This window comes from Vicugna pacos, chromosome 1, assembly GCF_048564905.1.
Source record: "Vicugna pacos chromosome 1, VicPac4, whole genome shotgun sequence".
NCBI classification, from domain to species: domain Eukaryota; kingdom Metazoa; phylum Chordata; class Mammalia; order Artiodactyla; family Camelidae; genus Vicugna; species Vicugna pacos.
Window position 1 is genome coordinate 89,845,413 of NC_132987.1, and position 23,480 is coordinate 89,868,892.

General features: G+C 37.4%; 1 protein-coding gene and 1 pseudogene across 1 annotated transcript; one reads left to right on the forward strand and one right to left on the reverse strand.

The window, feature by feature from the left end:
- Nucleotides 1-13,118: 13,118 nt before the first annotated feature.
- On the reverse strand, nt 13,119-14,332 carry HTR1F (5-hydroxytryptamine receptor 1F). The gene has a single exon (XM_072970776.1). It carries the CDS (start codon nt 14,302-14,304, stop codon nt 13,204-13,206), a length of 1,101 nt encoding a protein of 366 aa, XP_072826877.1. The 5' UTR covers nt 14,305-14,332; the 3' UTR covers nt 13,119-13,203.
- A 7,928-nt stretch (nt 14,333-22,260) lies between these two features.
- On the forward strand, nt 22,261-22,989 carry LOC102531576 (BCL2/adenovirus E1B 19 kDa protein-interacting protein 3-like pseudogene; annotated as a pseudogene).
- The last annotated feature ends 491 nt before the right edge of the window (nt 22,990-23,480 follow it).

Genomic DNA, 23,480 nt, shown 5'->3' on the forward strand with positions numbered 1-23,480 from the left:
TAGCTGCTCAGGATCCTAGCGGAAAGTAGGCTCAGAAATCTTTCACTTTCAGAATCCCCTCAATATATTCTGGAGCTTTTATTATCCGCTCCCATACTCTGAAACTTAATCATTGGAGAGACGGAATGGGACAAGTATTCTTCTAACTTCCTTCTCAGTTACACTTACATCAAGGCTTCTGAACTTAAAGGCCAATATCACTTATTCCAGAGAAATTTCCTTGAACAAGGGAGGGTCAAGTAATGAAAGAAAATGCAGGGGAATAAAAGTATCAAGTAATATTTCACATATTGACCCGTATGTTGAACTTCACTGTAATTTAAGAATCAAAATCAAGTCAGCACAAAACTTCCACCTCAAGCATATTTCTCTTCCTTTTAATGCTAAACTCCTCAAAGGAGGTCTCTATTTCTCAATTATCTAACAAGTATTGGTTTCCAGTGATGTGGCGTCTGTGCAGCAGAAATAAAAATTCTTTGTGAGATTTCAAGAGCATTTTCTTGCTTCAAGTTCAAGAAATGCACATCTATATTGGAACATAGGGGATTTTGTTTGTTTTTCCAGAATTCCAGTATATCTGCAAGTTTTAAATCAGCCTAAAGAGGGCAGCAAACAGTAGTGCAAATCCCTGTGCTTTAAACTTAAGGCTCGCTGTAGTAGCAGCCAATTAGGAATAAAGCAAGAATGTTAGTTCACATTATTTAAAGTCAACACTGAAAGATTTTATTGACACAAGGGAGATTTTTGTGGCTTTTTTCGTTTAAGTAAAAATAAGCACTGGGCTGCTTGTTAGTGAAAAAGAAGTAGTCAAATTTATTTTTGGCACTTCTAGATCTTTCCTCCAGACAACCAGGACCTGCTCACTGCCTCTAGAGTCTGAGAACCCTGGCTCCCCCAGCAGGTCATCACATACTTCAGGCGCCCAGAATTACCACCTCGCCAACAAAATTAATTATCTTGTATTTCATTCCTACTTGTGTTTTCTTCCATAAGTAGTAACAATTTATACAGAATAACTACTTTTGCTTTATGCACATTATCCTTAAAGACATATATATATATTTATATATAATCTGTTAAGTAGGTAGTCCTGAAAAAAGTGAAGGAGAGACCCACAAAAATACAACCTTAACCTGAGAATTCATCAGTGATAAGAAGGGCCGATAGGCTTACTATCTTTGACGGAACGGTGAGGTGTTAGATTGACAGCCAAACCAAGAATCCACTCATGGCAGAAGCTCAGAAAAGACCTACAGCCCTGGAGCGCTCCTCCCAGCAGGGCCCCACCCCCACCCCCACCCCCACGGGCTCGGCCTTCACCTCTGCCGCGCCGCCCGCTCCGAGCTGGAAGGCCCCGCTGAGTCAGATGGGAAGTGATTCGAGGAAAATCTGCACCGTGTTAAATTGCGCAGCCGTACGGGACGATAAATAACGACTGAAGTAAAAATAAATCACACGGCAAATATGACACTATGATAGAGTGAAAAAGAAGAAAAAGGAAGGAAGAAAGAAAGGGAGGAAAGAAAAATAGAAGGAAGGAAGGAAACAAGGAAGAAAGGAAGAGAGACGTGTTTCACAATATGCAGAAGTCTGGAAGTATAGCTCAAACTACAGAGGCAGGGGTCCCCAGGTATTTTATGCTGTGCAATCACATAGTATCAAAATGAATGATTCAATGAAAAAGAGCTAAAAACCAAGATGATTAGAATTAAAAAGTTAAAAGGAGATTTCAGAGCTAAGAAAACAATCTGAGAACTGACCCATAATTGTAGATGTAACACATAAACCTAATACCAGAAACAGCAAGGGAAAAATATATAATAAAAATGGAGTAAAGGCTTGGGATAACTATAATGAATGCACAAGAAAAAGCAAATCTAAGGCAACTTTACTTTCATTACTGATAATATGATGAACTAAGTACCTGAACTGTCCCTAATCGCTGAAAACAACTAAACCTGCTGAGCAAAACTATTTTTAAAACCTTAAATGCATGCAAACACTACAAAAAAGGTTAATACCACTTAGGCTAAAAAGTAAGCTAAAGGCAGGAACTCCAGGAGGTACGTAAAGCACTGAGGGTTTTTTGTTTGTTTGTTTGTTTGTTTTTTGTTTTTTGCCTTAATGGTGTCTGCTGAGTTTAGACGATTTCAAGCATTGACTTTTAAGGTTTCAGGGATGGAAGCCAAAGCCCAGATCCCACTCAAGTTAGGGGTTATATTAGGAGACCCCTTTTAAATAAAACTATACCCAGAGTGTTATACTTCCAGTTTAACAATGAACTAGAAATATGCCCTGACACCACTCTGGACCTGGGGTGGGGTCGTGGGGAGGGGAAAGAAAATTGCCCATCTTGAAACATGAATATTGAAACTGGATTCTGATTAGAGGTGGAAAAGGATTTTTCCTGAAAATTCATAACCACAATCTGGCTTCTGTTTAAGTTTGTATCCTGAATACACATCACATGGTATTACTCCCCCCCACACACACACACATACACACACCACACCTCCTCAAGTCAACAGGTAATTTCCCTTAAATTGATAACAGCACAGATAACGTCCACTAACGCTCACAGAAACAATGGCTAATTATCCCGTGGAAGAATCCACCTTCATCCCAAGCCTCAAAGAATTTCCATAGACAAAATTCAAATAAAAATGAGAGCTCAAAGTTAAAAAAAAAATAGAATTCAATGAACACACAGGGAAACAAGGTGCCATGAATAAAAGCAAGCATAAATAATATTGTGGCTCAAACGTCTTCAGATACAGGAATTGTCATACAGAAGAAATAAAAAATTTGCTAAAAATATTTCAAAATGTAAAAAGCATTAACAATCATAAGAACAAATAGTTGTTAAAAAACCCAACACTTCTAGAATTGAAAAATTAACAGAAATTTAAAACTCAATGGATTTTTGACACCAAATTGTTTATAACTTAAGTCCAGAGATACAAGAAGTAGAAAATATGAAATAGACACGAAGGACAGAAGAAGATGGTCTAACACGTACCTAATTGTAATTCCAGAAGGAGAGAGACAGCGTGTGCGAGGGAGCGAGCATGGTGTAGGGGCTATGTTTGAAGATGCCGATTGAGACTTTTCACAACTGCTGAAAGAAAAAGAGCATGAGAGGCAGGAACTTCAATGAACGCCAAGGAGGATAACTTAAATCCAAATTTAAGAGCCACCATACTTAAACTGCAGCTCACTTAAAGAAAAGAAAGAAAGAAAGAAAACAGAAAAGAAAGGGGGGGGGGGATTCTTAAAAGTTCTATGGCAGTTTTTTCCAGAAGAGGAAATTTATCCAAATCTCATTCCCTGCGTTATCTCTACAAAACACTTCGTCTTACTCTTTCCACAAACACTTGGAAAAGTATATAGAAAAACTCACGCTGTAACTCCTATTCCTGAATAAGGCATTCTTTCACTTTTTTTTTGGGGGGGTGTCAATTGGAAAGTTCTATTCTCTTTTAAGACCAGTGTCAAGACGGGATCTGAGCACCTGTATCTTCAAACAGGCAAACGAGGTTTTCCAGTTGTGCCGGTATCACATAGTTAAACTTAGCTGAGTTAGGCTGACAAAAGTACAAAACAGTTTGCTCTAAAGACCCAACAAGGAGATCCACCGAGTGGCAAAATCATTACCAGTAAGCTGAGTAGTTGAAGAGAACTGCCGGTCTTTCTGGTCTTTATACAGTCAAATTAGCTCTGCCAGAATCCAGCGGCGGGCGCAGAGGTCAGGGTACTCACGGCACTCTCGGGGCTCCTGTGACTGCGCATGCTCCAAACTCCAAGCCCGGGATCTTCTCTGAAGGAGGCCAACCCCCAAAGCGAACGCTAGGGGGCAGGTGTGGCTGTGGGTGCCTCTTTGCACAGGTGGCTCCCGGTGCCATTTAACACCGCAGCAAGCAAGTTGTAGAAATTTTCGAAAGCTCCACTATCTAAAACGCAGCTGTGTATACTAAATTAATCTATAATCAACAGACGGAGGGAAAGGAGAGAGGGGAGGAGGAGGAGAAACAAAGAACCAAATAAAACCAACCAAACTTACACCTCTCAAGGAAGTATGATTACCTATTCACAAACATTTGGGAATAGATGCAAATGTTTGTTTCTATTTCTCTGTTGTTTCCTTCTAACGTAGTTCCCTTAGTAACTAATGAATATGTATCTTTCTCTATGGAATATGTGCAAATATGTTTTATTTAACTGGCACTATAACCTTTTCTTCTTGCCCACTTTAAGTGCCAACATTCTTTTCAATTCGTCTCTATCCAGGTTTATTTTGAGAGGGAAAAGTTGAAAGAAGTGGTTTCTCAAAATCTAACACGTAATTCAGCGAGATTACGCTCAAAACTGTTCCTAAAAGACTGGAACTCAAAACATAATGCAGGCATGAAGAAAATCCCACCCTTCTTTTCCATTTGCACTTGAACTTTACTTAGTAACAGTATTTCAGTTGCTACCTTTTACTGTTTTTTTTTTTTAATTCAGAAAAATAAAAGGAATGTTTTTGTTCTAAATAAAGTTTAAATTCTTTGTAAATTCTTTGAGTGAACTTAGGAACCAGAAGTTACTGTAGGTTATGTTGTCACATAGGGAGACTCGGGCTTCCACAAACACTATGGAAAGACACTTGGACACTTAAAATTCATGTCTGCTTCATATTTTTATTCTTCCTTTGTTGTTTTTAAATAGAATGCTATCGAATAGTTTGAAATGATCAAGTGAAAGCCAACATTCATTATTTGAAGAATATGGTTTATTTCACATTTTATTGTGTTTTGGGGCTAACCAACATCAAATTCCAGCATACATTTATTTTTATTACCCTTTTAATAGCAACAAACTGAGTAGACTTTCATATTTCATGGAGTATTAAAATTCATGTTTGAACATTTTCTGTAGTATGGACAATTGCTATTAAAATTGTTAAAATAAACTTGTAGTTTTTCTTGTCTTTTTTTTTAAACTAAAGATAATAACCACTATATATTATTTTCCATCAATGGGAAGATGTTCAGAAAGCAAATACATTTAAAGTTTTGGCTCAGGTTTAATAGTGTACATATAAAACTCTAGCTCATTGATTACTCAATGGAAAATACAACATAAGAAGTCAGTTACCCAACTTGAGCCTCCAGACGTTTTGCTTATGACATACCATAAGAACAGGGGAAAGGACAGAATATTCCTAAAGCATGCATGCGTTTGTAATTGGAGTCATTTTTGTATCAGTATCGCAAGGAGAATAGCTAATATTTAAATATTTGGATTAATAGGAAAATATAACAGAAAAGAAAATCAAGCTTTAAAGAAAAAGTCATTGCTGGGTTCAGGTTTTATACTTTGAAACATCCACAAAAATGAAAACATAATAGATGAAAATATAAACTTGCAATTCACTGTCTATCCCCTCTTTTAGGAGTACGTAACTAGAACCCAAGTTTGTGGGTGAAGAGACAATCATGACAGGATCCTTGGAGAACGAGGGGGATTGAGTCGAGTTAGCACACTGTGCTCCCCAATATTGGAGAGACTCTCAGTTGCCTGCTGTAGGATTGGGCAGTTTCAAAGAGTTTCTATGTTAGGTCAGCCTAAGAGTGCTTGTACCATAATTCTATAGGATGCTGAGGTGGGTATGGGTCCCAAATACTTATTACCTTTTTTAAGATGCTAGAGCTAAGTGAAACTATTAAGAAAAGTTTCTCTAACTTTTAAAATATACAGAGCGATTTCCAGAATTCCCTGGGAAGTAAGAACTGTTCCTTTTGAGCTGAAGAACATATTGCATTTTCTACTTCAATGCAGAGATATATCTTACTTTAACATGCTATCCTTTTTTCATCCACACACAAACTAGGTCCAGGGAGGAAATGTGAAGAAGGGTGATTTCATGGAAGCCAATAGCTGAGTTTTAATATGACCAAGTGTATTTATTTATATCTGATTTTAGAATAAGAGTTAAAGTGTTGTCTTTAGAAATAGACAATTTAAAGTATTTTTATATCGTACTTATATGGTTTATGATGTAAAATTACCAAATAGCAAAGTTATTATAATACACAGATATTTCCAAAAAATTACTGTTCTGTGAATTTCATGTATTTCACTGTCAGTAAGATATTCTCTAATCACTGAAAAATAAGAACTACTTTTCTGTTTCTAGACAAACACACATTACTTCTCAATTTCCCTTTTGATAAGAATCCACTTGTATGTTTTTTATTGAATTTTAAGAACAAAGATAAATCAACTGTAACAATTTTTAGTTACTAAGACACAGTGAAATGGACCAGGCTCACTTAGAGACGGAGATCAGTATTCAAAAATCTTTGAGATAGGTATGGAAGGAATACAGAGAAATAAACAAACCGCTTAAGTAACTTACTGTTTTAAGTTGGTATAAAAACCAAACGCTCATGAAGAAATTAGTGCTATTCAAAACAAATAAGGAATTATCGAAGACAATGCTGTGTCTTCACAATATTGAAACTGAATACATATTTAATTTCAAGGAGGAAGTGGAATTTAATCTGTGCTTTGAAGGCTAAGTTGCTTAAACATCAAGGAGGTGGAGGGCACTTCAGGTGGGAGGAGAAACAATGCTAAAAGAGCAACTGAGACAAAAACGAGCAAGGCACGTTGTGAGGACAGTGAGGACAGGGAGGACAGGGAGGACAGGGAGGGGACTGGGGAAGACAGCGTTTGTTGGGGTTAGAGAGGAGAGTGGGAAACAAGATCTTCTAGAGTGGTCTATTTTATTATCATTATCAAGGCCCCAAAAGCCAAGCCAGGGAGTCGGGAAATGTAATAAGCAACAGAAAGCTATTACTGAGTAGTTTCTTTAAATTCAAATATTTTTACATAAATTAGTAGTGCTTTTTCTTACACTCAAGAGAGCCTAGAATTAGGCCTCCAGTCTTGTTTTCATCAACTGAGAATTCTCATTTCTAACAAAAGTTTCCCCTTTAGTATTTAAAGGATGAAACTAAAACCCAAATCCTAAAACATACGGAAAATCACCTCTGTTATCGATAGGAGAAAGGAATGCTGGAATAATTGCAGTTTTGATTTTCATAGGGTAGAAGTCTTGTATTGAATCCCGGAAGAAAGCTAAAGAAGTTTTGACAATGCCAGGCTTTTAGTAACAGGGATACAGCTAGGAAGGGGCCGGTGAAGGCCCAGCTGGCGGCATTTCTGTCGTTGCGATGGGGTTGTGCGGAGTTATTACTCTGCTAAGGACAGAGCTTCACAGGAGAGCCAGCAGCACGAGGCCATCAATTCCTCTCTTCTCTCCAGACTCAGAAGAAGACAGTGAGCACTCCAGAACACCAGGTTTCACGGCAAGTGTGCTCTGACTCACTCCAGACCTGCCACAGAGAATAGTAACAATGCTAATTGACATGTTGTAGTCCTTTGGTGTTTTTCAAGGGTGTTTGCTTTATCTCACCATATTTCTCAGTATTTCAAGTCAAATCTGAGGCAAGCAGGACAGATGGAACTTGCTCAGCATGAAGTCCATAATTAGCAGAATCAGCACTCCCTTTTAGTCTCTTCTGATTTCAAATCTAGAGAGTTCTTGACGCCTCTAAATTGCTACTTCGTATGTGATGAAAAGCTTTTATTCTTTATCCTAGCAACATTTAAATAATATACCTGTTGAGAACAAATTTTAATCTTTTTTTTTAACTGAGTGCTTTAAAGTCCATTCAGCAACGTTGATATGATTTTTTACTTCAGTTTTGCATTAGGCACTGTTCACAGAGTGACAAAGTAGTTTTCTGGATACGGACTGGAACTCAGTAAGGGCAATGGTGGTGAAATTTCATTTTCAGTTACTATAACTATATCCTACAAAAACCTTAACTAGCTAGCTGGGAGGTTTCAAGCAATGGTCTCTAGAAAAGCTCCAAGCTCCACCTTTGTTAGAATAACTGGAAAACCCTGCTGAAGACTCAGATTCTGGGGCTCCATGAGGGGACTCACAGACTTAAGTCTTTAGAATCTGCCTTAATGAGCAGCCTCTCAGGGCATACTTCTGCACACTGGTTTTGAAAATCTTGAATTTGAATTATTCCTCTTCCTGCTGAAACCCTCCCCCTCTTCTTTCTTCATCTTCAAGTTCAACAGTGTTCTAGGCTAAGATCATTTCTTTTTTCTGGTTCAGTCTTTCTTAACATCTACAAAATCACACACACCCCCCCACACACACTCTATTAGGGTCACAGATCCACTTAAACCCAAGCCAGGCCAACTAACACAATGGGGAAATTGTCCTTGTTGGTGTGTGTATGGGAGATGGGGGGTGAGTAAAATTTTACTTTCATAATAGGGTTGGGGTGGGGGAACCCTAAGGCAGCAAACCCAGCAATATAATGCAATTATGTAATATTTAATGCAATATATGAAATAAAATGATACAATAAGTATAATTCTTAGGAATGAATATTAATTACATATACTTTAGGAATATTAATATAATGTAATGAAGAATTATTGGAGAACATAGGAAGAAAGACATAGCAAGCTTTGCTGTGTCTACATAAACCAGTAAGTTCATTTTACTGTTCTTGCAAGGGTGGAAACTCTCCATGGTAGAAATTGGAACTGTGACTAGACACAAAGTCTACTGAAGGGCTAGTTTGAAAAGATTTATTGTTGATAAAAATAATACACATTTTATTCCCTCAAGACTTTTATGATTTCCGGCCTAATCAGGGAGTGCAAATTTTTTGAAATATTTTTTACCCTTCTTAGGTAGATTTCAAGCACTATCATGTTTTGTGCAGAGAAGATATGCTTTATCAATAACCAGACATTTATTATACTGTTGGAAAATATTTCTCTCAACAGGTTCCTCATTTAAATAATGGGAGAAAGCATACTGATTCACAAGGCCATGAAAAATGATCACAATGCCATAAGAAAATATTACTTTATTCATGACAGAAGTATTAGCTCACCTATGGGGACATTTTCTGGCAAAATAAAGGTCTGAATATAATCATTTTCTTTATTAGGAGAATGTTAGAAACACATTTTCCAAAACAAATTAATTTAATGTGGACACATTTTGAATTGAGCAGGGTTATTTTTGAAGGACTTTAGATTAACGAAAAATCCTTCAAGTTTCCTTTCTACTGCAATACAGTAAACCTGATTTCCTAACTATAAGTCAAAAAAAATCTTGTATAAATTCATGAGGAAGCTGCTCACTCCTTGAGGTAGAGGAAATCATGGCAGCAGGAAGCAAATAATCACTCCCATTCTCACAAGTTTGGTGGAGCAAGTCAGCGCATTTCCTCGTAACTGGTTTCTAATTAGTTCTTCATTTCTTTTTGACACAAAACTCTTGATACAGAGTTTTGTACAGGGCAAGCTTAAGATTGAGCCTGAGAACATGAGGATTGTGCTCTGCTAAGGAATTTTAAAATCTGGAAATGACAGAAGAATTTGGAAGTGGGTCTAAAAGAATCTTTCGTTCACCTGCAGGCAGGGAACTTGTGTACCCTAGAGCACGGGGTGGGGGTGGGGGTGGGGGTGGGAGTGGAGGTGAGGTTGGAGGTGAATCAAGTTCACCAGAAGAGGGAAAGGAAGACTGTTTTTGGAGATTTGAAATGGAAATTGGTCCTACTTAAGGACTGACCTATCAACTGCCAGTGCCTAGATAAACTGTTTATGCTATGGACTTGACCCTGGGGTCTATTGTGAAACAAAACAAACAAACAGTCAAAGTGGGCAATCCATATTCTCATTCCAGATCTATAATAAAGACCATTTTTAATAAACAGAAGTAGCTTTTCAAATATGGTTTGTACATAGCTATGCCAAATGATAAGAGTATTGGACTGAATTGAGTATTCAGCAGTATTGACTTCCTTTCTTTGGTGTTTTGTCCTTGCCCTTTACACATCCTTCATTTGAAAACATTTAGAAGAAGCAGAGCAAAAATAAACTCTCCACTTACTTTTCTGGTATGGGCATATTTAAAATTGTAGCACGAAGTTAACCTTCATTATCCGATATAATAACTACTTTCTATATTTATATTATTTTCTTCTACCTTATCAGTTAAATATATGCATTATTATATTGTTATATTTGTTACAGAAGTGAAATTATATTTTCTTCTGTGGAAATCTGCAGCTTTTAGTAACTTGGAAAATTTTCACTGAGAGAATAAATATATTCAGGGAAGCATATCATGTTATACGCAATTGGTTCTTCATAAATTTCTTAAAAATTACAAATTGCAGATTATTAGTCCCTACACCTACCATTTAAAGATATTAAAGAGAAATCACTCATACTAGTTTACAAGAAATGGCATGATCTGTATCTTCAGCATGTGGGGAAAACATGTAGGTGAAGTGATACTTACTATAATGTGTTGTGACTTCCATGGATTAAAAAACTGCTTCATATACACAAATGATAAACTCGGTTCTCCTCAGAGTTCTAAAGGAGCATTTGCCTTCCCTGTCACTCGCAGTATTATCTTCCCAGATCTGAGCTTCAGCCCATCTCAGAGCAGAGGGTAGTATGTGTATTTGGATGAGCCTCACCCTGCTTGAGACTTGTTCCCTTGGGTTGATGGGCAGTGACTGTTAGACTTCTCCAGTATAAACATATACATTTCTGAGGTGGGTGTAAATAAATTCATTTGACAGGTTGTTTTAACTTTAGCAAGGCCTTTGAATGAATCAATCATAGAATCAAATTTTGGTGAGAAGAGGGAAGGGAAATAAGCAGCAAACGATAGGGTCTCAAGCAGGCTTTGGACTGTCAACATAGCACAGGAGTCCTGGGAAATAGAGAGAAGAGGTGGCAGGAGCCGTAGATAAATTTCATCTGCTTGTTAGTTTCACCTGGGCCAGACTGCCAGGTAGCGCCTCTGAGCTCTGTCGTATCTCTACGTGCTTAGCGTACCCTATATGGAAATCATTTCACCAGTAGAACCCTTGTCTTCAGTTCCTCTTTTCAGTTGAGAACAAGTTATATCAGTGACTCACGTCTTTCTGTCTGTCTGCCTGCACATTAACATGTTGGTATAAACTGCAGATTCTGCCTCCCCACTGTCTCTCATCTGTTTCTTCCTTTAAAGTCCTATTGCCAGAATCAAGTTCAGGACTTTATCATCTCTTGCCCTGGGTTCATGATTTGCTTTCTAACAAGAAGTTAATACGTCCAGTACTCTCTCTGCTCGAATCCATTCAGATTTTTTTTTAGAACTGTACAAAACTTATATTTCTACTAAAAAGCATCAGTGACCACTCATTGACAGATAGCAACTAAATTGACTGTAGACTTCTTTTTCTGTCTGTCAAAGTCAGCCGCAATAATGGTCAATTTATCTTTTAATCTCTTCTTCCATTGTTCTAAATAGCTGCCAGACTAAATGCTATTTTATGATCAGGCCCCACCAAACACTGCAGGATGCAGTCTGAAATCTTTATGTTGCCACCACCTGAAGTATGTTCTTCCATAACTCTTATTCAAATGCTATTTATTTAATATCCACTTTAGACACATTCTTTACAAATTTTTTCTGATTTTTCTCAGTCAGATGTGATCAGTGTTTCCTTCAAATCACCATAACAAAGTAAACAACTTCTATGTCAATCTTTGTTTTTTTTTTCTATTATAGTGTTCATTTTTCTTTTGTTTCACCTTTTAGATTGTAAACATGTTAAGGGAAGAAATAGTGTTTTTATTATTTCCTGTATCTTCTATATAGTATATCTCAATGCCTTATATAAAATTAAAGTTTTGTAAATATTTGTTAGATTGAGAGTAATGTGTCACTGATACATTAAAAAATTGATATAATGTACTCTTAATTATGTCACCGGAAAAGAATATTTAGAATACACACAAAGGAGCAACTTAAAATAAAAGGGAATGTATTGTTTTTCAAATGACTTTGGTTGATGGTAGGCTTAAAAGGTGGTGTATGACCTTGCTGGCTCAAATGGAATGAAATCTCCTCAGAAGCACTGTTCTTTTGTTTTCAAATCCCTGTATAAATATGGAAGATGAGCTTATGAAATTGCTTTGGCTCACTGAACTTGTGGAGTGACTAACTGGGAGATATATATATAATATACAATATATGTAATTAGTATATTATGAATCTTTGCCTGTTCATTTTTACCAATTGGAAAACTAGAGATTTTTTTGAAGTCAGTAGACAGTTCTAAGAATTCCTATCACATTCTCGCTAATAAAAGGAAAATAACGTTTAAATTGAAGCTATGGAGCTGCGTAAGTGCAAAGTACCACAGATGTTTGAGTTAGCTTATTAACATTAATGGAAATGAAATATATTTTATATTTAAAAAAAGAGAGGCATATAATATCTATGGCAAGTAACCTTGAGTACTTAGTACCCTAAATTTGATTCTTAAACATGGCAAAGCTAGAACACCTCCCCTTGGACCCTCCCTGAGTTATTTCTACTAGGGTAAGGCTTTGACTTCAAATGTTGATAATATCTGAGTAAGAAAATATTCTTCTAGGAATTCATCTTAAACAAAAAGAATGTTAAACATGCACAAGTTCAGTAGGCAAAATTATTCTGCAGTATCTAACTCATTTTATGATTACTCTTAACTATCTAAATACAAAGACAATATCAACCTCTGACTTTTACATTTCCTTGGGTCATAGTAAGTCTTTCTTAACTCCTTCCCCCCTCCCCTTTTGTCCAGTGTATGATGGAGAGGGGTAATAGGTAGGAGAAATGTGTGCTTTGTGGTGAATTACATCTTTTCTATAAAGTAATAGAATCACATAATAAAACAATAGGATTATATAGAAATTGTGGATGGAGGTACGTGTTAATTGAAAATTCTTCTCTAATTGTTTTAAGACATAAACTGGAAAATCACTGTCATTAATTTTATATATATGTGTGTATTTCCAGTGAGCTTTTTAGGGACATTGCATAGGCAAAATACTGTTTATAAATAATAAATTATTTTCTAATCTCACATACTCTAGAATGATGATCAAAGATGTCTTTAAATCAACACATTTTATATGCATGTTGCTATTAAAATATAAATTATATTATTATCATTTTAGCAGCTTTAATTTATTTCTTTCTAAAATTTTAGATGTTTTGTTACTTAGCAATCATTATTTCACCTCAAAAGAACCCCAACCTTTTCATAATAAACTTTCTTTAAACTAACATCGACATCGCACAAGTTTTTGGAATGCTTTTTTGAAGTCTTCATTAAAGATTGTATAAATCAGTGGGTTTATAAGGGAATTGAGATATCCAAGCCATGTCAAAAAATTTGACAGTTCTTCAGAAATTTTACACTTTTTACAGACATTAACAACCAATTCTTTTACAAAAAAAGGAAGCCAACATATTACAAATGCACCCAAGATTAATCCCAGGGTAGTGGCTGCTTTGCGTTCTCTTGTGCCTGAGATCTTTTGTCTTCTCCAAGATTTCTGATGCTTCAATTCAGACCTGGGACTTTTCACTGTGCTGTGAATTTTATCAAAGTCCATTGATGGATCAGATAAAGACTTCTCTAGCATGTACGGTGTGGAGACCAGTCTAGTGCTTTTCTCACTACTCTCCAAAAGGACTTGGCCATTCAGTTCCTCCTTGGCAATCCTACTTGCTTGTCTCTTGTGGTATAACATCTTTGCTGCTTTATATATTTTGTAGTAGAGGATCAGAATCAATGTTAATGGGATGTAGAAAGCTCCAAACGTTGAGTAAATAGTGGAAACAATATGGTCATGTTTGATGATGCACTCATCCTCTCGGCTAGTGCCTTGGTGCCTCCAGAACAGAGGAGGCATAGAGATAAAAACAGATATAATCCAAACTATGGTAATCATAATGCCAGCATGCCTGGGAGTCCTTTTCCTGGCATACTCAACAGCATCTGTGATTGCCCGGTACCGATCCAGAGCTATAGCAGAGAGATGCAAGATGGAGCACGTGCAGCACGTGATGTCAACGCTTAGCCAAATGTCACAGACCACTTGCCCCATAACCCAGCTCTCTCTCACGATGTACACAATGCTGAAAGGCATCACCAGGACAGCTACAAGAAAATCTGTGACTGCAAGGGAGCAAATTAAGTAGTTGGCGGGGTGGTGTAGCTTTCGAGTCACGATAATGGCCGCGATCACAAGGGAGTTGATGGTCGTTGTCATCAGGGCTAGCCCGGACAGAATGAGGGACACCAGGATTTTGGATGGCATTCTGTTGAACAGTTCTTCAGAGGTCAAGTTTTGATCAGATGAGTTTAAGACATCCATTTTTTTTGGTTTTATTTTAAAAGATTAATATAGCTGAAAAAATGGATACCTGTAACAAAGGAGGGGAGAATAGTTCAGAGAAGGCTTCAAATATTTTCTTTTCCTTTCAGAATAATTTTTTTAAGTGTACATGTATGTTTCCTAGAACATTCTATGGGTTTAAAAAATGGAGTTCAGATTGCAGATTTTCTTTTTCTTTTCATTTAATTTAAGAAATGCAACGAGAACAGTAACAAACAATAACTTAAAAACATTTCTTCCAAAAGGGCTCAAATAAATCAATTTTTATGAGTAAATGAACCTATCACTCAGTAAAATCTCTACTGTTATAAAATTGCATTTAAAATCTATGTTAATTCTGGCTATGTTTTTGTCTATGGTAGAAAAAATTTAAAAAGCACATGTATACACTTAGTACACACTCATTAGTACACACTTGTGCATTATACTGTGTAATATAGGAAAATATTATTTTAACTGAAATGGAAGGTAACCTTTAAAAATTGTATAAAAATTTAAAAATGAAAGTATCGTTTTAAAGGCAGTCTTCAAAATCATAAGCAATTTCATACTTAATTCAAAGTTACATTGAGAATATTATCACTGAGCTTTTGGAGACTAAAGGAACATTTAATGTATTTTATATCAGGATATAAAGGTTCTACAAATAAAAATAAACACAAATAAAATATGTTTTAGTATATCTCTAACATTCTATGATCATTTTATGAAATTAGAAAATGGCAGTGTTTAATAGTCTTGTGGCTATAAGAAGTTAATTTGCTTTAAAAAGACGAAATAAAATCAGTTGAAACCACACAACCGCACAACACTGCCCATTATTACCATGACACCCATGACCAAATAACCCAGTGAACAAGGTTACCTTGCCAGTAAGAAAAGCTCATAATAGCAGGCACCCTGAAATGGAAATTGTTCTTTACCAGTCACCATTGTAATGACCATGTGACCTTACTTCTGAAAGCGAACCCCCCAAGCATGGCTTATAATTTTTACTTCAGTCCATGCTCTTACGTACTTGCAAGTCAAATAAGAGCAAATACAGTGTAATGAAATAAGATTAATCGTTTTTATAAATAGTTTTTTTTTCGCATCAGCTCTTCTCGCCTTTAATAATTCTTCTGCAGCTACCTATATCTTTAGAAAGGAGATAGAGAAAAGATGGAACACTGAAACTTTATTTTTGGCTCTAACTATTATTATATCTCCTTATTCCTTAAATTATTTTTATGTTAAGTGGTTATGTTTCATTTGTTGGAACTGATAGTGCAATCATTTTAAATATTTGATTTTTTATATCAAGTGCTTTCTATGAAGTGTGTGTATACATATATACATATAATAAGATTATGTATATATTTTTATATATATTATAAAAACTAGGAATGCAGCATATTTAATATTCTACTAAATTTAACTTTTATCTTCTCACATTCGCTGAAGGCAGGTGCTGATAGCTTGCTCCTAAGCAAATTGAATGGTGGAAGAAATCCGAATATCTGCTGCTCATAAGATAAATAGTTGTCTGGTATGTAGTTGAAAAGGCGTTATATATCTAAGTTATATAGCAACACTTACCTGTTTGTAAAGGGCAACTAAGACAACTCCAGATAAAGAATGGAGGCTGAAGTCTCCATAGAAATTCTAAGCCAGTAGTTCTGGAACTTAGTTTGCCTTAGAGTCACCAGGAGGGCTTGTTAAAACATAGATCACTGGGTCCCACCCTCTGGAGTCTGAGATGCAGTAAGTCCGAGGCAGGGCCTCAGACCTGCGTTTCTAACAGATCCCACGTGATGCTGATGCTGCTGGCCCAGGGAGCCAGGTTTCTCGGTGGTAATCAGCGTGGTTGTGCCCCAGCTGTCGGTCTGATCCCTTCACTGCTACAGCACCTGTGAGTTCCTCTCTACTGAGAGCAGCGCTGACATTTCTGCTATACAACTTTCTCAGCAACTCTCTTTCTCACATTCTTATTTCCTGAGTTTCTCAAATACATGATCTTACTCTAGCTTCTGATGTTTCTCCGTTTTTAAACCTTACTTCATGCAGCTCTTGAACCCCCTGCTCTAGACTTTTTAACCCCATTCCCCCACATCGTTCTCGCTCTTTCCGTCCTGTTATGAGAGTTACGCCGTATCACCATACTTCCTAGCTCAGGGCTGGGTCACGGGCTGTCTCATCTATCTGCACCACCAGGACTATCATGAAAACCCCTGGTATGCGCTTCAGTGTCAGTGAACCTCACAGTTTTCGGTTATTGTCCCTGGAGACATCTGTGGGGGTCAATGGTTACAGGTGAAGTGCTTATTCCAAAGCCAACTAGACATCAGAAACATGTTGGGTTAATTAATCTCTACTTTCCTTCCAATCCCCCGACGTTCTTTCATCATAAAACCTGCACTATATATTCAATACAAAACCTAAATCTTTTCATAATTGGTTAATTAGTTTGCAAAAGTGTTTATTTAGTATTATGAGAATTGATTCTAAAATGCTGACATCTTCCATAGTATAGGCAAAAAATAACTTTCTACTTTAATTTGCCTGATAAAAACAGTTTTGGTACAAGAGCCTCTTCAAGAGATAATCCTGAAATTATATTTTGAATAGAGTATTAAACAAAAAAACTGTTTGGAAATAGTTATGTGTGTTTCCATAATACAATTCTGTAGGAAAATGGACCAGCTTAAAATTAGAAGGTGAATTGTTTGATAATTCAACTGATTTCTCTAAGTGTCACCCTGTAGCATTTAAATTAGGCTCAATTAAATGGTACTTAATGCTAAGGAAGAAAAGAACCAAAATGTGTCATATAAATTCTATTGCATTTTACAAGAAATCGTCCCATTATTAAATTTAGAAAGTTAATTAATCTTCTGATAATTGTGTATATAGAAAACAAAATAGGAAAACAAATGTAGGTAATCACAGTTGGGTTTTTCTTTTTGTCTTATTTTCTTTGCCACTTAGAATTTCAAGAAACCATCTGCCTTCATAAATTCACACACTTCATATCAGATTCTTTCTAATTCCTTTGTATCTTAACTTCCCACTGTGAGTCCTCATGGTGCAGAGGACAATCTCTGGGTTACTGGACATAGGTCCGTGTCACACACATTTCTCCCCAAAATGCATTCTGTATTTTGAATGTCTTCAATGGGAAAAACGCCTACTCTTTAAGTAGAGCCTGTTGTCCCATCAGTTATATGTAGCCTTCCTGACAATAACAAAGAGAGAAAATTTCCCCAGGCTTTATTCAGCACGGTATTTACCGCTGTATTGATGTAGCCACATCATGCATTTTACTTCTCTGCTTACATGGAGTTTTTAAAAATCTAATATTGATTTATATTCAGGGGGCTGTTTAATCTTGATGTCCAACTATATTGTTCTTATTCAAGTTAAACTATAAGCTCATAGGGGCATAGCTTAATTTATTTTTTATTGTAAATAACTGGGGGGGTTATACACAAATAGTTTTAATAATAACGCTGTAGAGAGTCAAGAAAGCAAAATTCAGTTCTATCAAGACCTCATGAGAACCTAGAGCTTGGCTACACCAATTAGAATAGTGTTTATCTTTTCTCTTTACTTCTGCAAGGACTATGCTAGTGCTTTGTATATGTTAACCCATTTAATCCTTACTGCTATCTTATGAGGTAAGTACAGCTATTATTTCCCACTTCATGGATACGAAAATTGAGGTATAGAGGTTTAATGAACGTCTTTGCAATGAAACATCACAAATGATTGTTGGAACAAACCCATTCTTTCAATCACCATTTTACTGTCTGTGAGTAATTTATTACTAACTTTATTCATGTCATGAGATCTATGAAGTACTTCTGTGAAATAAAGATTGTTATAGAGTAAGAAGTATGTTCAAATGGAGGCAAATATCCAATAGATCAAATTGCTTATTTCTTGCTGGGAATGTTTAAGACAGGGACCATGTCTGAATGTGTAAATTGTACTAATGTGTAAAATGTGTAGGGAGGGATATGTTCACAGTTTTCAATTTTTTAACTGTCTTTCCAACTCTGAGTCTTTTCTTTTGCCTGTATTATATTTCTTTGCTCCCACTTATTCCTTTAAGAACTATTTATTGAGTGCTATTTATGGGCTAATAATTAACCTGGTAGGCATAAAAAATACCAACAAACAAACAAACAAACAAGCAATCAAACCTACCCCTATTCAAAACAAAACAGAAAAAAAAGCCCCACACTGTTCTTGTCTTTAAGAAACTAGCATAGTAATGAAATGCCAAGTATTTAATTATCGTACAATAATACAATGCAGTAAGGACACTGTAGAGGTATGTACAAAGTGTCCTAGAAATACTGATGAGGGAGTACTAAGCATACCGTGTTAAAACAGTGAAAACTTCCCTAAGATTGATGGAAAAGCATGAGTAAAGAGGCATAAAAATGTAGGATGCATTCAGACATGTGAAATAAGTCAACGCGGATACCGCAAAGGCATATCAGCACCAAGGCTGGAAGTAAGGGATGAAAGTTAACTGAGGAAGACAATGAAGGGGCTGGCATGTTATGATAAGGCACTGGATTTTATTTCACAGGCAGTCAGAATATTTCAAAAATGTTTAAGAAGGTAAGTGAAAGGATAAGATCTGTGTTTTGGCAGAGTAGGGTGTGCAGGCAGAGTGATATGGCCTGAGGAGAGTGGTACTGTCACTCTAGGGAGAAGGCATCAGCCCAAAGATTACAGAGCACTCTTAAGGATGTAGCTGAAATCAGAACCTTAAGAAGTGTTATCCTCCATCAGCTCCAAAAACATAGATTCTATATCTCAGAGAAATAGATAATTAAATTGAATCAGGATCATATCAGGAATTGGGATACAAACTGGGGTCAAAGGCCAAGAGAAGACGGTGGTGGTGATGCTGGATCAATGCTAGTTTCAGAAAAACCAGACCAGAGAGGGCAATTCTATGAGGAAACAGGCCAGGGTTTAGTAATTCGAGGTCTTGATGAGTTTAAGGAGTAGGTGTAATGTAGGCACAGGTGACGTGCAGAGATGAAAAAAGGAGAGATTGCAGTTACTTTCAAAGCCTGGGATTGCAGAGTTTCACATTTAAGAAGTGATTCCAGGGCTGGGGTATGGAAATGTTAAGAAATGCTCTAACTCTTTCAGACCAGTGAAGACCTGCTTACCAGAGCCTTGTGGCTCTTTACAAAGGCATTACAGCACTTCTAATGCCGACAAGACATTGCTCAATCCTCTATGTATGTGTATACATTTTCTTTTCTATATTTCTTTATCACTGCCCACTGGATTTGATCTCTAAGTTTTTGAATTCTGGTTCTTGATATACTCTGCTCAGATTTGTCAATTCTGTCAACTCAACTTTCTTTTTGGCACTGAATGCCCACCCCTTCCCACCATGTCTTGCTCCAACTCTGCCCATATCCCATTTAGGTGATGTACCTGTGATTCATAGACGTCTCGCCTAGTCTCATTCTCAGCCTGTAGGTTACCTTTTCCTTAGTTTGTCTGCTGGATCCAAAAATTCTTGTTTCTCTCATACTCAAAAATACATTCACCTTCTTAACTGGCCCGTCAAAACTCCTCCAATCATGGTGCCAGTATTGAAGTCCAAAATCTCATGTTCTGTAGAAGGTCAAGAAACAGATGAGGCTCCTCGAGGCTGCAGTGCCTCTTGATTCAGAGAACTGTGAACTAAAAAGACAAGCTCTCTGTGAATAACTAATAGTGAGTCAGGGACAGGAGAATTGCAATAGACATCCTCTTTCAAAAAGATGAGGAAACAGGAAGTGCATAGTGGCCACTGATCTGAAATCCACCCGTACACATGTCAGAGTGCTCTGCTCTGAGGATTAGAAATGCACCTTCATTTGAACCACTTCTGCTCCCTAGTTTGGTTTCCAAATCCACTCTACTCTGTGGTTCTTGAATCCTCTCTCTGGACTCTTGACTCTGCTCTCAGAGAGGTCTCTTCTTTTCAATGAGAAATGGTCTGGATTTACAGCTAAGTAAACTTTTCAGCCTGCTCTCTGCCTATAGAGAATTCTACCATTTGGAACTGTCTCTTTACCCTTGGGCCCAAATTACAAGAATTCTCTTATAAACATTATATTTCCCTGGGAATCTAATTGGAAGTCACTATATGCCTGAAGATGCCACATGAATAATTTTGCAAGACAGACTTCCACTTTGCACAGAATGTTGGGGCTGAGGGATGGTACTCTTAAGATAAGCCATTTTGTCTAGCTGGGCACTTGCTTAAACCTTTCTGAAGTCTTAGTAAAAGGATTTTATAGCCATACCCTTGATCTATTCTTTACCCTGAGGCCATTTTTACTTTGAGAATCTTTTGCTACCAGGACAGATTAGTGATGTGAAATAGCTTTGTTTTCCTATCTACAATTCCTGGTTCTGATATATTTCTTCTAAATTTTGCTTGCAAATTTTAATTCCTCTCTTTCTGTTCTTTATTATTATACACAACTAAAAATCTGTCAGCTGGCACTTTAAACATTCTGCCTATAAATCCTCTTGGCCAGATCCACAAGTTCATCAGACACATTTTATCTTTCAAGTTACTAGAAACCACACTTTTACAAATTGTTTTGCTGCTATTAAATGTGGGTTGCCCTCTTTCTAGTCTCTAAATTGGTTTCATCCCTTCCTTTCCAGCTTCCACTAAAAGTGAGCTCACTAATAGTCTCCTCACTCTTTTTCAGCCTCTGCGTGCCACCTGGTCCCAAAGTCAATGTCATGTGTATTGATCCTGAGTTGACAAGAACAGACTGTCCTGCTGGATTGTTTGCTGTCAATATGGCATCACTATGAGCTCCCAATTCCTGCCATGTAAAGGGGAAGCTTGGAACTACATTTCCCAGAATCCCTTTCTCTAAAGAGTCTGGCTTCAGAGTTTGGTAACAGGAGGAATTCCCAGGAGGTCTGAGAGGCAGAAGAGGGAAGCTGATGACTCTGAAGGTGGCCGCAGCCAGGTGAATGCTCAGACATTGACAGCAGCTTCTGTGTGCGCTTGGAAACAGTTGTTGGGAATTTTCTCAGCTATTTTTGAGAATTACAACAGTTTCCAAGCAAGCCTTTGAGAACCACCTACTTTGGGGCTTCAGGCTAAGGTATCTCACTGTCTGCATCTTTAATTTTAGGCAGCAACTGGACTGGATTAAATTTTGACTTTCCTGACCTTTCCCTTAATTTTTCCAACATCAATGTCAACTCCAGTATCTTCATTAAATACCTTTATTCCAGGAATATTTTGAATGATGCTGTTTCCCTAAGCAGTCCCAGACTTATCCAGGCAGATTCTTTGCTGAGTGGTTATTGGAAATTAATAACCAAAGCAGCTTTAACCAGATCTTGAAAAGAATAAGCAATATTTGCATTAAAACCATTAATGAAAGCAACTTTAAACATTAAAGCATTAGCGGGGGAGAGTAATAGCTCAGCGGCAGAGTGCATACTTAGCATGCACTAGGTCCTGGTTCAAACCCCAGTAACTCAATTAAAAATAAATAAAAAAACCTAATTTCCTCCTCTCTCCCCCAAAAAACCATTAAAGCATTCACCAACTTTAACCAAATCTTAAAAATATTTAGAAAGAAGAGAGGAATTCTGATCTTAAATTAAATTTACATATTCACACATTTCATTGCTCAAATGACTTTGGTTATTATTTTCAAGAGACACCTCCATGTTAGTCGGCTACAATAGGGAAAATTAAATTGCAACAATGAAAATCATAGGGAAACTGCTTGACATTCAACGGGCGCTGTGAAACTAGCTGCAGAAGCCCCTGCTGTAGGAGAGGAAGCCCAGCCACGTGCACAAACTCAGTATGCTGTACTTCTTCCTTTGTTTGTTGCTGAAACTTAGGAAGGACTCTGAGTGCGTGTGGGGGTGATGGGGAGAGGGGCGGATATGGAAGGATGGGGCTGTGACAGCAGTAAGAACTCAGGTTTATTCCTGAGATTGGGGCTTCAGTTTATTAAGAGTCTATCAAGGTCATGGTCTGGCCTCAGCTCTTCCCGCTGCTGGACAATGTCTTTTCATTCAGTAGAGCAGCCGCGACCCTGCGAGGACGGTGAACAGCCTCTGGCCACAGTTCTTGGGTGGAGCTCCCCACTGAAGCAATGGCAATGATAATGGCAATGGGAAAAAACAGGGGGCTAGAACATGTACCCTCCTCATGCTCTATCCACAATGGAGACTTAGAGAAGATTCTTTCGGATATACAACATGAATCTGGACAGAGCAGTTCAAGAGGCACTTCTCACTGTGACAGCCCTTCCCTTACAAGATGGGCAGATCACGTTTGATGTGGAAATGAACACCAGCAGGGACCACAGCATTCAGTCAGAAGTTGAAGAAGAGAGAGAAATGTTGGCTTTGAAGAAAAGTGTAGACTGGGTGTCCGAAGGGTCTAGGTGACCTGAAAACACCGCACCTAAGGGGTTCCACTTCCAGCACCCTAAAGGTTCTGTCTCTTTAAGCATGAGGAAAAGTGGAGCCATGAAGAAAGTGGGTATTTTCCCCACAGAATTTCTTAAGGTGTTCATTCCATCTCTCTTCCTCACTCACGTTTTGGCTCTGGGGCTAGGCATCTACACTAGAAACAGACCGAGCACACCTTCTCCCAGCACCTACTGAGGGAAACAAGAGCGCTGGGAAAGCCTGTGGACTGTGAAGTGGTGTATTGTCACAGTAGTTGGTTTGAAGTTGAGACCACTGTAAGCATGATCCAAACTACACCCTATTTTTTCATATCCAAGTTACAGTAACTCTCAAATCCAGTATTCAAACTCTTGAGGCATTTTACTCTCTTCACTCCGTTTGTGGCCTATAAAACACTTCAGAATTTCCTAACACAGTTTACTGTTGTTTAGAAACTTGCAAAGGCTTCTTTTCCACAAATGCTACCAGCAGATTGTAATTTTGTCAACAATGCTGTTGTCTCCTTTTAGTTCCACCAGAGTTAGACTTGCATCATTCATGGGATAAATTTAACTCTTGCAAGATAACTCCCATCTCTCTTAAAACGAGATCAGGTTAGCAAATGAAATAAAAGCTTTGTTGTTTTGTGTTTCAAGACAAAGGGAAGCTTCCCTAAGCTTGAATTTATAGTTATTTAAAAAAAGAAA

Excerpts from the sequence above, each read along its gene's own strand:
- HTR1F (XM_072970776.1), bottom strand. The coding sequence starts at position 14,304 with ATGGATGTCTTAAACTCATCTGATCAAAACTTGACCTCTGAAGAACTG.